The 19,271-nt window shown below is 40.7% G+C and overlaps 1 protein-coding gene across 2 annotated transcripts in view; it reads left to right on the top strand.

Moving 5' to 3' along the window:
- The window catches only part of gpr158a (G protein-coupled receptor 158a), a 100,344-nt gene that overhangs the window by 64,923 nt on the left and 16,150 nt on the right, over positions 1–19,271 (top strand). For both annotated transcript variants that reach the window (XM_050056612.1, XM_050056613.1), the window contains exons 6-7: positions 13,767–13,876; positions 16,307–16,545. In XM_050056612.1, the coding sequence (XP_049912569.1) occupies positions 13,767–13,876; positions 16,307–16,545 (349 nt within the window). The remainder of the gene's footprint in view (positions 1–13,766; positions 13,877–16,306; positions 16,546–19,271) is intronic.

Here is a 19,271-nt window from a genome sequence, read left to right on the forward strand (position 1 = left end):
CCTTCTATCTACACGGGCAGACAGATAGAAATGACAAGAGATTGGTAAAAGAAAGATAACATCACCACATGAAGGCAGGCAGTTCCCTATCTGATATGTTTCCCTTTGTGCCCAAGCAAGATGGGAATATCTCTCAGGATCTAACTTGTGATGAGGAGGGAAGGGAATTGTGGGAGGCGAGTGCCAGCCAGCTCTGGTCTTGACTGTGCAGAGGGTGAGCTGGATGTAATTTACACTCGGCCCACCTCAGGGAGCAGCAGGAGCAGAAGAAAGCATTACCTCCCTCCAGAAAGCTGCCCTTCCCATGTGGCAGTGAGTGTCGGCTTTCATATAAAAATGGATCCATTGCTATTACAACACCCCACCTCTCCTCTGCTCCCACCTCCCACTCTCTCACACTGAAGGTGTTTTGTAGATTAGGAAAAAAAAAATAATAAGAGAAGGGGAATGAGCAGGAGATGATGACCAGAAAAAGCGGGGCATGGGCGGACCGGATGGCTGTCACTATTTCATGTCAAAACATTAAAAGTAGCACGAGAGCTTTGTTGTGACAGAATGATTCCCGAGGCTGCACCATCCCATTCTCCACTCAGATGGAGACAGACACACTAAATGGCTGAAAGTCATTTTTCTCCCCTTTTAGCTGGTAGCAGTTTCCAAAGAAACTGTGATAACAAAAGGCTGATATTCAGCGCCGTCTGTTCCTCTGACTGGAACTGGCTAACGTTTTCAGTTTTAGTCATTTTTAAATCTACAAACTGATGTGTTTATACTGCATCATTGACAGATGACTAATATCTGATATTTTATTTTGGCATTTTCATTTCAGTAAGTGCTCCATTAGTATGAGGTTGCTCTTCTAGCCGTCATAGCTGCCAGCCAGAATAATAATTCAGCATTCAAACCATAATTTTAAATTTCTGCAATGTCTAACAGAGGCACAATTTAGAGCCATTAAAACCATTTGGGTCACACTATCACAGTCTTAACTTCAAAAAGTTCTGACCACATGCATTTAGAGATATTAACCAAATTGGTTAATTTGGTTCTACACTGTAATTTCCGGTTGTCCATCAGGTTTGATTTGGTGGCACAAAGGGGAATATCTTTATGGCACAATGCAGGAAGAATAAAGTCAAAACTAAAGTCTTGTTTCTATTAAGCAGTTGGTTAAGGGGTTGGATGACAATGATAAGTTCATAAAGGATGGTACCAATAGAACCTTTCCATACCTTCCCGATATTTCGTCACCCCTCTGTCGAGGTATCTAGCACTTATCCTATACTAAAAGGTTGAGCTAGAAACACTGCAGTGTGTTGTGTGTCAATAGAAAATTTACACTCATGCTCGACAAGGACAAAATGCACAAACAAAAAACCTGCTATTTTAAAATATCCCAATGACTGCGACAGATGCTCAGAGTATTCCAGCTTGTTTTGAAAATGTCACCCCTTCCATCCCCCTTCCAGATACAAACGGTGAGGTGTAGGTGTTCCTCTGCATCATAGGTGAAAAGGAAATACAGGGAGAGCTAAATGAACAGTGATGCAGCTACATGTATTACCGTCTGGTAACGACCCCTTCACCATTTGAGAGTACTCTCTTTGGTGGAAACACACAACAGATGTGTTTTAGGTACATGTCCTCCATACAGGTTACATACTGTTTTAAGGGTACTAAACCAAAAGTGTTGAAAACGCGGAGAATAAGAGTGATGGAGTATCATCTTTGAGGCAGAATGTTGCAAGGATTATGACAGATGTGGTCTAAATTAGCATCTTCTAGCTCATTGTTTTGGTTTTATGAACGCCAACTTTATTGTTGTAATACACTCTTACCATTCTCAACAACCTCATATCCAGCTGCTAGCAGATACAGCCTGCATGAAATAATGGATGTAGCCACCATGACATCACCTGTTGGGGCTCCCGTTTTGAAGCCTCGAGTTCAGCATTTTGGTAGTGGCCATCTTGGACATTTGGAGCCAGAAGTGACCATATTTGGATGAGATGGTGGAGCTGTGGAGGAGCGAGGGATGGATCTGACTTGTAGACTGTGATGATGCCTCATGGACAGCCTGTCAATCAAAGCAGCCTGCCCATAATTATGCATAACTTTAAGCTTTAATATAATCTAAAGAGGTGAGTTAGGTAAAAAAAAAAAAAATCCCTTATACAGTTGTCATGAATGTTGAAATTAGCCATAGAGACCAAATGATCTTACTTTAGACTGTAAACATGTTTAACAGGGGTCTATGGGGATTGACTCACTTCTGGTGCCAGCCTCAAGTGGCCATTAGAGGAACTGCATTTCTTGTGTTGGCTTCATTTTTCAGCCTTGTGCGTTGCTGCTTGGATTCGACTGATAGTATGTATGTAAGTAAATCTTTAGGTATAATGTTCCCAATAAAATCACCTAATTAGTGAGCTGTATATTGTCAATGTCTGCAGAACATCTACAGACAAACTTAGACAGATAAACAGTCTACTGTTTGTGAAGTATGAAAGTGAGACTTTGAGTATATAGAAAAATAGACCACAGGTATTTTCACTGCAGTAAACTCATTTCATGGCCTTGTGGGAGAGGTCTGGCATCCTATGTGATCGATACCCCGTGGGACCCTGACCTTCACGGGGAAGGGGATCAATCCCTGAAGCTTTCACCCTCTGCATCGACCCCCCATGCACACACACACATTTGCATTTTTATTGTCTACACATTACAAGTTAATTACACAGCGCTGCTTTTTGCTGCTCTTTTGCTAACTGCATTAGTCTAATAAAAGAATCCACCCACTGTCTTTTTTTTTTTCTTTTTTTTTTTTTTTTTTTAAGTGTTATTTGCTGAATATCTCCTGTTTGCCCTACAGCGAGAGCTAATTATCTAAAGCGGTCTAGCACAAAATTATTTGTGTATGCTCTGTGGTGCATCCAGTCGGGCGTCATATTTTGGTTGTGGGTGTGTTACTGTTCTCACATGAAGCCTTTGGGGACTGCAGAGTGCCAGAGTTTGTGTTTTTGTGACATTTAAGTTAGGCACTAGTATTAGCTGTGCTTTTGTTTATGTGGTAAAGCTGGCTATTATCTGTGCTTCAGTTTAGGCCATATTCTAGGGCTTAGTATGCTTTAAACCTGTTTGGTTGTACAGTGTCATATACCTTTTCTGAGTGGCCATAATCAAAGGCAAGGGGGAGAAGCCTGCTGTCAGAAGAAGAGACGAGACACAGTACATCATACAAAAGATGGTACTGGCACACACGTTTGGACAGTTGCTCCTCAAAAGCATTTATGGTAAACACATGAGAATTGCCCAAACTAGAGCCAGTATTTGGTTTGTATGTTCTGAGCTATTGTAGACACATGGCGGTGGCCATGCCATATATAGATATAAACGGCCCGTTCTAAGGTATGGTAGACGAGATGTGTCTTATTTCAGGTGATTGTACACTAAAGAAAACATACTTACTACATTTAAGTCATGCCTACTATAAAAGTATTGTTCAGATTTTTTGAAGTGGGATTGTATGAGGTGCTTATTCATAGTCAGTGTACCACATACAGCAGATGGCGATCAGCACACCCTCAATTTGGAGAAGCATACAGGAGTACCAACACAGAAGCTAAGCATTGTACTGCTGTGAACGAGGGCAAGAGCAAAAAATATTTTAACCACCTAAAAAATGGCCCACCTAAAAAAGAATGTATCAGTTTAAGTGTATGCTTTATTTAGAATATTTTCACCACTTTACAGATAACAGATAACCAGAGGAGACAGTCCCTAAACTTTTCAAAATAGAAAGTACAAACAGATAACTTAAAAATTTAAAATCAACTTAAATGACTACGACAGGAGAGCTGAACACAGAGGTGGTCCAACACAGTGGTAGCCAACATCATCACAGCTCCCTGGAAAGCTGCTGCTCACACCACAGCTGGCTGCCTTGCGTCACCGTCGTATCAACAGGGACACCAACCCACTGAATGTGTGTGTGCGTGGAGCCAGCTGGTGGGTGCTGAAATGAGAGATGATTAGGAATGAAAGATAACTGCAAATTAAGTGACTGAGTGTTGATTGAATGAGTAAGTGGATGAGTGTGTGAATCTTGCTCTTGTTATGTTTTACTGTTCTTTTAGAGTCCCATCACTCTAAATTCAACCAGTGATCATTGTCAAATATCCTAATGGATAGATGGATTGGGAATCTACTGGTATGTCTGTATGGCTATGTCTGTGAGCTAGTCTGACAGTCTTTGATTTGTCGTAAATATTTGAGTGAAGAAACAACATCTTAGTGGAGTAAGTAAGTATATTTCAGGGACCGTCTTCTCTTTCTGTACGCATAATAAGTTTGACTGGTGGCACATTGATGTTGTGGTTAAAGAGGCTGCCCTTTATCCACAACATCACGGGTTCAAACCTCCAACAACAGTTGATGTTCCCATCAGCAGCCATCATGTCCTGTCATCGTCCAAAAAACAAAACACTGACCACCCACCTGCTTAGTCACTGTCTTACAAGTCATCTTTGATAAGAGCATTAGCTACGTCTGCTGTCAGGTTAATATCTCTTTCACAACAGTCCATGTGCATCCTCAATAAAAGACTTCAACTAATGCGTTATGTAATGCCAGTTTATGTAGGAGAACTTTCATAGTTGTTGATTCAGCTGTATTGTCATTTGTCATTATGTACTTTGTGGTGCTGTTGAATTGTATTGCGTTATACTGACTGGTGTTTCTACTATTTTGTCAGCCCCATTTATATCAAAATAACATAAACTCTTCTCTGCATAATGCAATACAACAATTCAACAATTCCACAAACTGCATCCTCCAGCATGATCATGGAGCTGAATCAGCACCTCTCTGAAACAGTTTCCACAAAAACTTACTAATACAATCGTCATGAAGTTAGGATTTGTTGCAGGTAGTGCTTGTTATCTGTACTCAAACCTTAAAAGTATCAACTGAAGTAACCCAGTTCCAAGCAGTATTGAAACATCTCCAGTCAAACTATACCTACATGTAATTATTTCTGGGCCCGGATCCCAGACTGTCCTGCATCCTCATCAGATCAGTAAACTTTCTGTTGCTGCCATGTCCAGAGCTGCTCTCCAGTGAACAGTCAGGTTAACATCTGCCTGGTAAACACTAGCTAAGGCAGTGGCTAACATCCAACACAGAGCCGCTTAAAGGTCACAGTATCTCACGCTGACACTCTGTCATTTAACCCCCAACAACCATTAGGTAACATTATCCATGTGATGCTAACAGTTAGCACTGTCACTGTGTGTGTGTGTGTGTGTGTGTGTGTGTGTGTGTGTGTGTGTGTGTGTGTGTGTGTGTGTGTGTGTATGTGTGTGTGTGTGTGGACTTTGTGCCCAGCATGCAGCTCCCACTCCCACACATGCAGCCATACAGTCTGGTGTTATAAAGTGGAGCATGGTGTACTGACAGACTTTGCTGTTCAGCTTGCGTGGATGCAACCAGAAAGTTTTTTGTGTGTATGGCTATACTACACGTCACTGCATTCACATCATGGAAAACCAATAAACTGAGTGTATATTACCCTGTATAAAGTGTTAACACACCATGATACCCTTTTAAAAGTCTTTGAAAACTTCTCTGATATAATCAAATAGAGATAGGGACCAGTACCTTTCAAGAAAGGTGATCATTTTGTCTACTGTATTGTTATTGCTATTTTGGGGCATACTGGGTAACATCCAATGAAGTTCCAGTGGTTAAAGCTCAGGCAACCATATTTGCACCTTGCACTTGCCCCAAATCAAAGAGAAATAATTTTAAATATCTAGAGGAGCTGTTTCACATTTTGCTTTTTTTTGCTTAGTAAACTGGCTGCTTTCTCTGGCTATACATTAATGGAGATTTATGTACATATTTACCGTACCAATACAGAATGAAAGTGGTACCAAGTTAAGCACATTTCCAAAAAATCCAACTAATCATTTTAGGGTTTGGATGACTTAATTTCTTAGCAATCAAGTTACTAATTTTCTGCAGACATCTGGTCTCAATTTGCTCCCCTTAATGAAAGGTAAAAGAGAGGTCTGATGGAAAAAAAAGACGTGGGCAGAAGGCTGGTTATGAATAATTTCACTGAAACCCTTGAAAGAAAGATAAGCCATGGAGGAGTGCTTACGTCAGCCGGATAGCGACCCGGCAGTCCTCCAAATGTGCCATTGTGCACTTCCACAACTTAAAAAAGTTTAATCTGCCTATGGAAGCTAAATGTTGCTCCTCTCAGGTGTGCATCTGTAGTACACGCTGTTCTGTTTTGTAGTTTCCACACGGAAAGGCTTTGTTTTGGAGGGCAGATGCTGAACCAGGTTGTGTTAAGCCAGGTGTCTGGGGAGTGTGGAGAACAGGTCAGCAGATGAACATAATGGTCAGGGCAGACATCCAGCTGGGACGTGTTCACCTGCCTAGAAAACCCTAGATATTTCTGAAAAAATGTCTTCAGTACCAGCTATAAAATCTGTGCCAACTGAGCTTGAAGAACTTCTTTGAAATTGTAGCACTTAAAAACAGATATACATCTGTAACGGGGCGGCACGGTGGTGTGGTGGTTAGCACTGTCGCCTCACAGCGAGAGGGTTGCCGGTTCGATCCCGGGTGTGGGAGCCCTTCTGTGCGGAGTTTGCATGTTCTCCCCGTGTCAGCGTGGGTTTTCTCCGGGCACTCCGGCTTCCTCCCACAGTCCAAAGACATGCAGATTGGGGACTAGGTTAATTGATAACTCTAAATTGTCCATAGGTGTGAATGTGAGCATGAATGGTTGTTTGTCTCTATGTGTCAGCCCTGTGATAGTCTGGCAACCTGTCCAGGGTGTACCCTGCCTCTCGCCCGATGTCAGCTGGGATAGGCTCCAGCCCCCCCCGCGACCCTCAAGAGGATGAAGCGGTTAGAGGATGAATGAATGAATGAATACATCTGTAACACTGATCTTAAACGTAGAACAATCAGAAAATTGTAATAGCGGCTGCTGAGAGGGCTTCTTGGCAACGTTCACTCAGCATTTCCAGAAGCCTTTACTCATGCTGTAACTGAGATGAGACAAACGAGGGGAGGCCTGCTGAAGAGTAGCAAGTGTGTTGATAATTGTCTCCTTGATATTGATGTCCATTAGATAGGTTTACAGCACCCTGATCCTCTCAGTACCCCTACGTGCATGCTTGCATGCGCATACACAACGCCTGATCCCTTTCCCTTCCCACAGTGCTGAATCTGAGATTCCCAGCACTTAGCATTGATTATTAATGGAAGGTTTGAAAAGAAAAAGGGGGGCAGAAACTGATCTTGCTCTTTATGCACACTGGCGTTAAGAGAAACCTGTCGGGGGGATCACTGCCAGTCTCTTCCCAGAAACCCTACTGATGGAAAGTGCATGGCTTGTGTAATGAATTTCTGCCCAGAAGTGTGTGGTCAGAGGGTCATGACAATGTTTGAGGACAACGACTGCTTACTTTTGCCATTGGTCTGAACATTAATAAGGACAGTGGGGGATAAGGATAAACCTTATTGTATCAGATGAACTGAGGAAAGCGGAGAGTCCAGAGGGAATGGGTTGATGGTTTTGTGTTACAGTGGATCTAGAATTTTAGCCTCTTCATATTCTGTAATATTTTCTGACCATCCTCTTCTTGGACAAAATTAAACTCATCAGAATCTTCAACGTGTGGTGTAAGCTGCATGGAAACTGAGCATATTAGGCATTTTTGTCACCTGTCTCAAAAGGTAAATAATAATCCTGTCAGGTGGCACCAAATCACAGCGAAGAGGCTGCCTGAAAATGCATTTTCTCTAAGTGAGCTGCTGTGTACTTTGTCAAAAGTGACATTGTGTCATTGTTACGAGTGTAGCGGGGTTTCTCAACCATGTCTGGTTCCATAATTCTCATTTCAGCACTTGCAGAGTTGTTGTAATCTGTCAAGCTGCCGTGCGAGTCTGAGTAGGATATTCTTTTTATGCAAGATTTTTCAAAGATATATCAAACAGAACCCATGACCCCAAGAGTTTTAAAAGAGCCCATGTAGGTTCCCTGCTTCATCTTGAAATGCAACTACCTGTGAAATAAAAAGACAGATGCTGACATCCGATTACAAGCAATAACTGTTTGAAAAGCTTAAACCTTAATGTGCTAAACAAGACAAGGTCCCTATATAAATAATATGCAGGATTCCTAGGGTCATGAAAATCCAGGAAAATTCATGGAATTTTGCAATCATGTTTTCTATGCCAAGAAAAGTCATAGACATTGTAAAAATCATTGAAAGTTTTTGAAAAGTAATGGACTTTTGTTGTGCGTAGTAAAATTGTTACCGTAATCTTCCGTGGTTAACCCTTCATGTAATATAACAGCAACTTTATTTTCTGTTGCTGTCAATGTAATATGCGTAGAGTGTGACATTTTGTTTACCATCTCGTACCTTTCTTCGTTTTCTCCCCACATTTCATCTCTCCCATCATGCATGCCAACTAGCTGAAATTATGTTTGAATAGAAATTTAATCTGATATGTTTGAAAAACATCAGCCAAGACAAAAACTGTTATTAGGATCCTTGAAAAGTCATGGAAAAGTTTTGAAATTTTGTCCATGAAAATGTGTGGGAACCCTGTCTATAGTTTATGGTCTAAAGTGCATTTTGGGTGTGTTAAACCGCTTTTGCTAGTTAAGTGGTTGCATAATCTGGGCACAAAGTAAGGCGCAAGGGGCAAAAGGGTTGAATTTAGTCCCTTAACTAATTAATATGTGTTTTGGACATAACATGATTTCAACCAATGAGAGTGTCATCTCATGGTCCTAGATGCACCTTGCGTACTGCTATTTACCTGTTGGATTCGGCAAATTGGAGAAGCGAATGGTTTTCTGCTAAGAGTAAGAGCAGTAATTTCACTGCAGCAAATATTGTGGGACATTTAGACAGTGAAACTAAAAACTGTAGTTAATTGGCAGAGGAAACAGAACTAAACTTTTAGCTTCTGAAATAATCAACGAAGCAACGTTGCCTCTTGTGTGTAAATGCACACAGTGTCTCTCTTAATAGGGATTCACCTGCCCGACGAAACATGAAGATAAAATTACTGAGATTTCTGAACAGCAAACCTTTTGTCCAGTGAAACACATCACACGTAGTAATGCAGTTATTTTTCCCACAGTACAAACAGAGGCCACCCTTCATATCCCAGGAAATACTCAATTCATTCTGACTTTAGACCATGTTTTTGTTGGTCAATGGCAACATGCCAATAATGTGCCTGACCACACCTCATTTCAAGACCTTCACACCCATGGACACACAGATGGTTGCAAATATATTTGATACCTACACAACATGGGTGCTGTCCATGAAAATGACAACAGTGTCGGTCTGAAACTAGCAATGACAGTAAAATTCTGACCTTGGGCTGGTGCTAGAAGTGAAGTCAAGGGATCACCAAGGTCATTAGGATTCATCCTTGCTGCACCATGAATGGCTGACAAATATTTATGTAGGTATTTTAGTCTGAAACCAAGTTGTGGTCCGAGCAATATTACCACCTCCAGCTTCGGTGCTGTCGTGGCTAAAAATAATATCTGCTTTTCAACCTCCTGAGACCTGTGCTTTTGTTTGGTACACATTTTTAATTTCTCCTAGCTATCTGGGACTAGTAGAACCTGATAGTTATGAAAAATGAAGTAGTGTCTTTAAACAGGAAGTATTTTATTTTTCTTTAAATTATGTCCTCATATGAGGACATCCATACTCCAATCTAGTATTGTCCTTTTTGTCTGTAGTCCGTCATACCTAATTGGCCGGTGTGAAATGCTGCAATAATACCGTAATAAAAACTACAAACTTTATTAAGCATAAATATCAACATAAAATCATATCAGGTTTTGTACCTTGTCCACCTTTGTATCGGAATCAGCTGAAGACTGATTGGCAGAGATGGCTGCCATCGTTTTTACATGGATTAGTGTGTTTTGATTTCTCGCACAAGTGTCCACAAACAAGAACATCAGGTCTTAGTTAAGCAGAAAGAAGTATAAGGTGCAGGAAACCCAAAATGTAATTCCGTATATGAGGATGCAGGGTCCCAGGGGGTTAAGAGATGTAATTGCTAGGAGTTACAAAGTTAGTATTATAAAGCAAGATAGAAGGCCTGCATATAAACTGTGGGCCAAGAAACATATACCAACGTTAAACAGACTTGTAAGGAGAAAGGCCTCCAAGAGACAAAAGCGATGCTGTACAAAATGTTTTGTGTGATGATAACTTACAAAACTGTGTTATAACAACTTCATTGGCACAGTCTGGCTTATTGTTGGCGAATGTGAAAAAACAACTAAATCTAAAACTTTTCCTTTGTGGTTTTGACCAGTGAAAACAAACAGCAGGTGAGATCGCACCATTAAAAGAGAAGCTAGATGTGTTAAAAAACTTCATGACGACTCATTCAGATCGTTTGGAGTCGGGCCTCGAGGGAGCAGTGCTGCTGATAACACCACCCCGTCTCTATCTCATCACAAACAACTCCAGCCTTAAACTGGCACGTGACAACAATCCAGATGCCATTTGGAAGTTTATCTAAAACGGAGTCATGAGCTGTGTTTTCCCTCAGCGTATTTTTACTCATCTTCCTGTGCCCTCTTCTATCCCTGCGGACCTAAATGTGCGTCAGCAAGTTGCTCAGTGCTGGCCCAGCCTGCTATCTCTTTATCGGCTCCTGTCCCTTTCCCTTCATTTAAAAAAAAGATGGCATTGAGGAGCAGTCATGCATTGTTACTTAGATATTTTCTTTAACCTTGTCAGTTCTGGTGTCCATGGATAGTCAAAAATGTACTATTCAGAGGCTTTTCAATCCTGCCTAGAGTAAAACTCAGCATGAAACACCCTGTATGCATTTAAGATTAACAACCGAGCACTCATCTATTCATTATTTGCTCTGTGCCACATTCCCTTTGCAAAGCTGAGTCAACTAGAGCTTTGTTTGAGTCAGAAGTTTCTGTGTTTGGTCGACCGGCATCTGTGAGCAGATGAGGATGTGGGCCACCCTTACTCCCATGGGGTCCTCCGTGTCCCTTGACTGACTCAAACCTAGTGAGCAAAAATATCCACATGCCTGCGTCTTCTGCGCAGCCTGAGGGAGCGTAATAATGCCTCGGCTAATCCGATTAACATTAACAATCCCACAGGGGAAATCGCTGCACATCTGCAGCGGACAGATAATTATGTTGCCTCAGATGTTTGTTTCTTTTTTGTGTGTGTTTGTTTTGGCGCTTTTCATGTCTTTGGAAGACCATCAGTGTTTTTTTGTGGGTTTGGATGGGCACCATTTCAGTATGTTTCTAGGTCTTTGTTGCAAACATGGGTGGAAGCCCTCCTCCTTGTCTCAAGGGCAAGCTTTGTATGATGTTAGCGGGCTCAGATGGATTTGGTTTTTTGAGTGATGCCAAGGATGGTTATGAAACGACACTGCACTTCACTGCTCTATGTGGTTTTAACCGTTACAGCCAAAGAAATGTCTTTTCTTTGATGTATTGCATGTAAATATCTTCAGAAAATGCCACTGCAGAAATTATTTTACCACCGTTAATATTAGTAATAGTTGCAGTGATAGCATCCCTGTCTCCAAGAAATTACATTTATATGCAGCTAGACAGAAACAGCAAATAAGTTTGTGGGAAACAAAATGCAGAGCAAATTACATTTTCTATAAACATAATGAGGAAACACTGAGGCATCCTTTAGTAGTGGTATGAGATGCAGCAGGTGGTGACATTTTTTGATGCTCCCAGCAACTGGTGAAAGTATAAAAACGGAGAATGTCAAGCAAGCAAGTTAGTTAAGGTGGCAGAGTCCGTGGGGGTTGGGCAGGAGAGGTGGTGGATGGATCCAACAAACACCAACTTTCACCCTAAAGCCAAACTCTGTTCTTTTTTCCTAAACCTAACTACCTGCTTTTGTTGCCTAAACCCAACCATGTGTGTTGAAGGAAAAAAAAACATCAATTTGCGGTGCTGTACCAACGTAGTGTGTTTATTGTGAAAGAGACTAAAAGGAAGTGTTAGATTTCCTGTGAAAACGGAAGTGTATCTTGAAAGACGACAACTTGACACGGTGTCCCAGAACGTCAACAACCAACGCACACAGGGTACCTTGCACGTCGTATGTGGATGTGAAAAAGACCAAGTACGTCAATATGTGACGAGGTGGGAGTGAGAATGTGTTTTTTAACATAACAACGTGCTTTTGTCGCCTAAACATGAGGAAGTAACCCTATAAACAAAGTTTTTTAACCTACGTTCTAAGCTTATTTTGAAAAGAGACTGTATGAACTTAATGAGCAGAAACTGTACTTTTCATGTGAAAATGGAAGTTTGTTTTGAAAAGATACACTGCATGTAACAAGTGTGAACTGACACGCCATCCCCAAGAGTCAAAAAGTGATGCTGAAGGGGGTACCTATAGCGTCATCGTTTGACATGTAGGGCCATTGAGAATGTGTTTTTTTTTTCTTTTGTTTATGATTACCTTTTCTATTAACATGTGTCCATGATCTTTCCCTAACCTTAACCAGAGTGCTTGTCACCACAATGTAGTTATGAATGCAATTTAGTAATATACAAACCTAATTTCTAGGAGACAGGGAGGTAATGGCAGGTCCCGTAGTGATATCAGTGGTACTACTACTCATACCAATTACAGTAAATGTTGTAGATGTTAAATCACCTTCATTTTTCTTTTTCAAAGCCTTTCATTGATTAAATTGGACATCTGAGATGTCACAGTGTACACAGTATGCTAAAATGCTTAATTGCTGTATTATGCAACGATTGCACTTTAAGGACTTGTTTGTTTACTAGTACAACTTCAAAGGACTTCACAGCTGGCTACAACATTGCAGTGTGTTTGAGGCAGTTTAGCAGACAAGCAGTGAGGTGCAGTGAGTTACTGTGAAAGTATTTAGCTGACTGTGTTTTGTCAAAATCCTGTATCCAAGTGTAAGAAGAGAATTTACAAAAACTCTTTTAATCCCACAGCAAGATCCATTTTGAACAAAGCCAGATTAATGTCACTACTTTTTAGTAATGGTGTAATGTAATAAGTACATTTACTCAAGCACTGTACCTACATACACATCTGAAGTACTTTTACTTTATTTGATTATTTTTATCTTGTACCACTTTCCACTTGACTTCAGAGGAAAATATGGTTGTTTTAATTGTACTGCAGTTATTTTATGACTTTATTTACTAGTTACTTTACAACTTAAGATTTTTGCACACAAACCATATGAAAATATACAAATGCAGCTGAAACTATTAGTTGATTGATTAGAAAATTAATTGGCAATTATTTTGATCATCTTTAGCTGAGTACTCACATACTTTTCATTTTCATTACAAGACTTTTACTATGAGTAGAATAATTTTACAGTGTGGTATTGGTACTTTTATTTAAGTAAGAGATCTGGATACTTCCTCCACCACTTGCATTTGCACATTTATTCGTGACATTGTTTGTGTTTTAGTGTACTTTTATGTGAGGGAGAAACATTTAAGCAAAATTTAAATAGGATTACTCCACTGTTCAGAGAGCGTCTACTGATGGCACAATCAGGCAGCAACTTTCAATTTCATTTTTTACCAAAGATAGAGGGCCCATTATCATCTCGATGGGAAACACTCACAGCTGGATGGCTGGCTTACTTATTTTTACTTTGTTTCTTTACACAACCTATGTCCTTCTGTCCTCCTGCAGGTCGGGATTCTCTATTTCCAGCCGAGTGTTTTCCGCTGCATCCTGCTGAGATGGGTTCGACTGCTGGGTTTTGCCACCGTCTACGGGACACTGACTCTTAAGTTGTACAGGTAACACATATATACACATAGTATATACACACACATCCACACAAAGCCATTTGTCCAACATTGTTATCCATCCCAGGAAATGCCTATCGGGTTATATTGACCTCTTTAAGTGCAATTATACTGTGTCTACATCTTAACTCCTTGTAAAAGTAAGAGCCTTATGAAGTGTCAAGGCAGCACGTTCCTCTGCTAATTCATCACCGGACTACACTGCTGCACATGTTTAGGGGTGGATTCACTGCCTCATTAAGTGAAAGAGGGAAATGCCAAGTGAAGGTAATTAAAAAAACACGGGGTGCTTTGGCCCCAAATGATCTCCATATATAACGTGGTATTGAATGATGGTTGGCTAGAGACAAAACAGTGAGATAAATGTGTGTGAGATCAGAGGACGGGGAAGGACTGCTGCAGGATACAGTGAGGGAGAGACGAGAGGGAGGTTATCCAGCACTGAATAGCTGATAATGAGACAGGGGGTCTGCTGTATTTAAAGTAATGCACTTGAAATTGTTCATCTGAGGGGGCTTTTTTGTCAGGTGAATCTGTCAAAAAGGCCTAATGAAGATGCTGATTAAGAGGATGTGGCTAATGCGAGCGGGAGCCGAGTAAACCCTTAGAGGTGCAAGTTAACATATTGCACAGATCAATTTTTGATGGGGGGCTCATTAGTGGGGAGCGCAGTGGACACTTCATCAATGTGCGTGAAGGGCAGAGCCTAAGAATAGCAGCGGCTGGTCATGTGTATGAGCACAGTTTAATTCCTGTTACACAGCCTTTGTGTTTGTCTGTTGAGTTAAAGCTGCATACTGTCATGGAGAATGCATAGAAATAACTGCTGAAAATAATGTGGCATTTCAGAGCTGGAAATTCTGCTGTGTTGCATTATATTAAAACTGAAGGAAGAATACATCCATAAATACTTAAGCTTAAGCTTGTGTATTTCTGGGCTTGCTTTCAGTTGTAAATCAATGGTAATCTGACATCATGCTAAGAGCGCTAATGGCATGTCACACTCCCTCCTCCTTTGCTTCTGAGACACAAGTCGTTATTTGCAAACAAGGTACAAAAGAGTAGCACCGTCTACCAACCAAATGCTGAAAATATGCAAGTGGCTGGTAGAATTGCTTCATTTTCCAGCCAAAAATACAACAATCATTTATTGAGTGGCTGGTAAAATTTGAACATTCACAAGCCATTTGGCCAGTGGACAATAAAGTTAATTTTGCACCATCTTTGCAAAGCCGCAACAGGTCCTGGTCAGAAAAAACATAAATATATATCAATTCAAAGGTTTGGAGGTAGCGACCAATGCTGTCACTCTTCTGGTAAGATTACTCTCAAACTTTTGATGTCAAACTCGTGAAATCACCCAACAATAGTTAATACCTGCTGCAGAGCATTTTACATTACATTACCACGATTACATAGTGAGATATCTACAATACACTTTTTTTACTCCTTTGTCATTGCATGTGGACAAGTATGCCTTTCTATTTTTTTACTGGTGAGTCACCTTCGACAGCACAAACATGCCAGAAAACAACTTAGTTAACAGTAGAAAGCAGCATGGAGGTCAGTGGAAATGTTTTAGTGGTTGTTTCGAAATGGATCAAAGGTCAAGGTTATTGTGACCTTGCAACAGTCTCATTCTCGTGAATGCGATATCTCAAGAACACCTTGAAGGATTTTTTTCAAATTTGGACAGTTCTACTTGGCCAAGAATGAACTGATCAGAATTGGTTGAAGTTCAAAGGTAAAGGTCACTGTAACCTCACATAACAGGTTTTTGGCTATAACTCAAGAATTCATAGGGTTTTTTTATCCAAAATGGTCAAAGGTCAACTTCACTGTGACATCATAATGTTCTGCATAAAACACTTTTCAAACCTTTATTCAATGTCATAACTCAGGAACAGAAGGTGAAATACTGAATTGGTGACACTTATCTTGGGTGTCCATCTTGAAACTGTGCTGGTTATATGGATCTTCTGTGCTGCTGGGGGAAAGGTGTGTTTTTATTTTTTTAGCTTCTTTGCAGCAACATCCAATAAAACAGTGTCTGCCCGCATGACTACATACGAGTCTTGACAGACGTGGATGTAAACTGTAAAAGCAACTTGACTAGTTCACGGAGGCACAATGCCAGGCGGTAATTCTAGTTTGCTGTCATCATGTATACTTACACATAGTGACAGCAGCAGGTTAATGCACAGGTAATAAGGGCTGCTGAAGGGAATTCTGGGCATGTAGGAACTCACTAAGACAAGCAGGCCTCAGGAACATTCGGGGGAAGAGGGTAGTGAGGAAGAAAGAGTAAAGATTTTCCCTGATTTGATGCTGTCTTTACTGTTTGAAAATTATTCTATTACTATCTACAGTGATTATTTTTTGTAATGTTCTTCAAATGAGCATCTCATCTCCCCCCCACAGGGTGCTGAAGGTGTTCCTCTCCCGCACCGCCCAGAGAATCCCCTATATGACCAGCTGGCGAGTGTTGCGTCTGCTGGGCATCATCCTGCTCATCGTCTGCTGGTTCCTGGTGGCTTGGACATCTGCCGTCTGTCAGAACCCGGACAGGAAGTTGGCTCTCATTGACGTGGGCTACACGCCTGATGGGCTGCAGTTCAGCATGTGCCTGCTGGATCGCTGGGACTACATGATGGCTGTTGGTAAGCCCCGCTACTGCCCTCTACCTCCATAGGGTGTTCTGGATTGATTTATACACACTGAACTCTGTGTGCGAACACCACAGTGAGTGGGTTATTTGAGGTATTCATGGCATAAAATCAAGAAGTAATTTGTTTGGTGTGATAGCATTTGGAGTTCAAAGAGAGTGAGGGCTGGATGAGTAAAATTGTTTGCTTCCCCATACATTAGGCAATGCTCTTACGTTTCCCAAAGGTAGACATTAATCCTCTCCACCGGTACTTCACTTTTGGATATTTTCCTGCGTTGTGCATGGTGGAGAAGGCAACCAGTAACTGATAAAGGCAGATGAGAAATCAAAGATGCTCGGAGGGGAGCCGCATCTTGCATTGAGGAAATCTGCATGCTGTTTTACGTCTGCTGACTCAGGCTTAAATGAGAGAGAACTGCAATCCTTTTTGACTTCTGGGAAAACAGATGGACCCCCAGCAGAGGCTTCATGCTGTGATACTGTATACTGAAGTCACAATTTCATTCTGTTTATTAGAGGGTAAAAATAGGCTGGTAATAGGGAGCTGTGAGTCAGCTCTGACGTCACCTACATACAGCTCATAAATTACACACACAGCCGGGCACAATAAATCGTTCTGATGTAGAAATCTGCACCTGCATTCACTCGCAGTCAGGGGTATAATTGTAATACATTTTACTTTTTTTGCTTTACAAAATGTAAAAAAAAAAAAAAAAAAAAATAGAACCAGTAAGGGTTTAATGTTTAGCTCAAGCATGCACAACAACACTGCAGCTTTAATGTTGAACTGGTGCATTTTATCTAAAACATGATATTCCATTTATTAAATTTCTATTGTATTCTTGCAGACTCACCAGAATATTTCCTGGTTTATAAAGGATAATGGAGTCCTCTTTGTCTTATTTTTCAAAACAAGTTAAAAAATAAACGTTCATATATCGGGACTTATGACTAAATTGTTTAGTAACTTTTTATAAATTAGTAATGAATCATTATTTTGGCTTGTGGTCATCCTCTTCAAGTGTTGTGAATTCTAATTGATAAAGTTTCAAAGGTTTCATACTTTCTAGTAAGCACTGATAATTGTTAATGTGTTATTAAAGGAGCTGTATGTAACATTCAGGGCATAGCTATGATTCAGAGTCTGGTATGGGGTTGTCTGCATGTGGTTCCCAACATGGAGGTGGCTGAGCCGGCAGCTAGCAGCTAACAATGCTAACTTAATAAACAGTGCTAACAACGGCAACAGTGGGGAGAACACTAGATATCAGTGTGGGGGGAGAACCAAAGGGTGGGCACTACCCAGAGTCAACAGCCTGTTTTTTTTTTTATCTTATCAGAAAAAAATTAGCTTCTTATTTGGAGAATGATTAAATAGTGATATGTTCTCCTCCACCCCCCAGGAGAAATAAGGAGCAAAAGAATAAATCAGCAGGGGTTCTTTTGCTGTGCTCATAGGCTTCTCAGAGGTTTCTCAACTCTGAGAACAGATAAAATGTCTGAAATGCACAGGCTTATTTATAAGCCAATCAAGTTTTCTTTTGGATCTTACTGTCATCTGAAAAGCTGATCATTTCAGACAAATAAAAATGACTGCAGTGAGAGAGGAAAAAGTGTGAAAAGGGCCAAAATCTCATATTGATGTTATATGAAGCTCTGTTATGTCTAGGAGAAATTAGCTAGACAAAGAAGAGATCTTATTTTGAATTTTCCTTTCCTCTGGGTACACTTCTGCACCGCCACTGTCCCAAAATCAGCGGTAACTGCCATATGAGCACAGTGCAGAATGGCAGTGATTAGCTAGCCAGTGGAATACAGACACAGAGTCTCACGTGCGCAGTGGGACCAGCTACCACAACATAGAAAGAAAGAACATAGAAACTTGGAAACCTCATTCTCTGCTCAGGACACCATGACTTTTCTATATCTTGATATCGAAAATAGTTGTCTGCTGCAGCGTATCCTCATACAATGGTTCGTATACTATCTAACAAATTAGTGCTCCACATTTGATAACAAAAAGGTTACGTAGCTTAGGTTTACGCAAGTTAAGTTAGGTATGTTAGGTTTAGGAAAAGGAACATGATGATGACCTACCTTAAAATTAATCAAAGTTCATTTTCTCCCAGGGGAAAGTCCTGTGTTTTGTGACCCATCCACCATCCCAACCTTACACAGACCGCCTCCTTCTTTACCCCCATCAGTGCATTTGTCACATTATTGCAGTTTTCCAAAACACTTGGGTTATACATGAATTGCTGGCTCGTGATTATGTGAGATATAAACGAATTTTGGTGCATTACTTGTTGTAGATATACATATGAACACTGCATGAGAACAGCCTGTTTGGTGTGTGTGACATTCAGTGCATTAATATAGCACCAAACAGGCTGTTTGGTGCTATATTAATGCACTGAATGTCACATACAGCTTCTTTGATAAACAGTCCAGCTGCTTTAAACTAGCTTTAAAAATCAAATCAATGCTGTCATGCTGGAGGAGGATGGAGACCAGCCAGAGAGGTTTTCAAACCTAACATTTTCTTATTATTGAAATAAAACTGATGTATTAAGCTGCAGTAAATGATCTGCCTCCCTCAGTCTGTCTTTTTTCAAAATAGAGACAAGCATTTCTTTTTTGGGCGTTCTGCCTTTATTGGAAAGCTGACAGTATATAGGCAGACAGAACATGAAGGGAGAGAGAAAGAAAGGAGTATGT

Source organism: Epinephelus moara, chromosome 11, assembly GCF_006386435.1.
Source record: "Epinephelus moara isolate mb chromosome 11, YSFRI_EMoa_1.0, whole genome shotgun sequence".
Lineage (NCBI taxonomy): Eukaryota > Metazoa > Chordata > Actinopteri > Perciformes > Serranidae > Epinephelus > Epinephelus moara.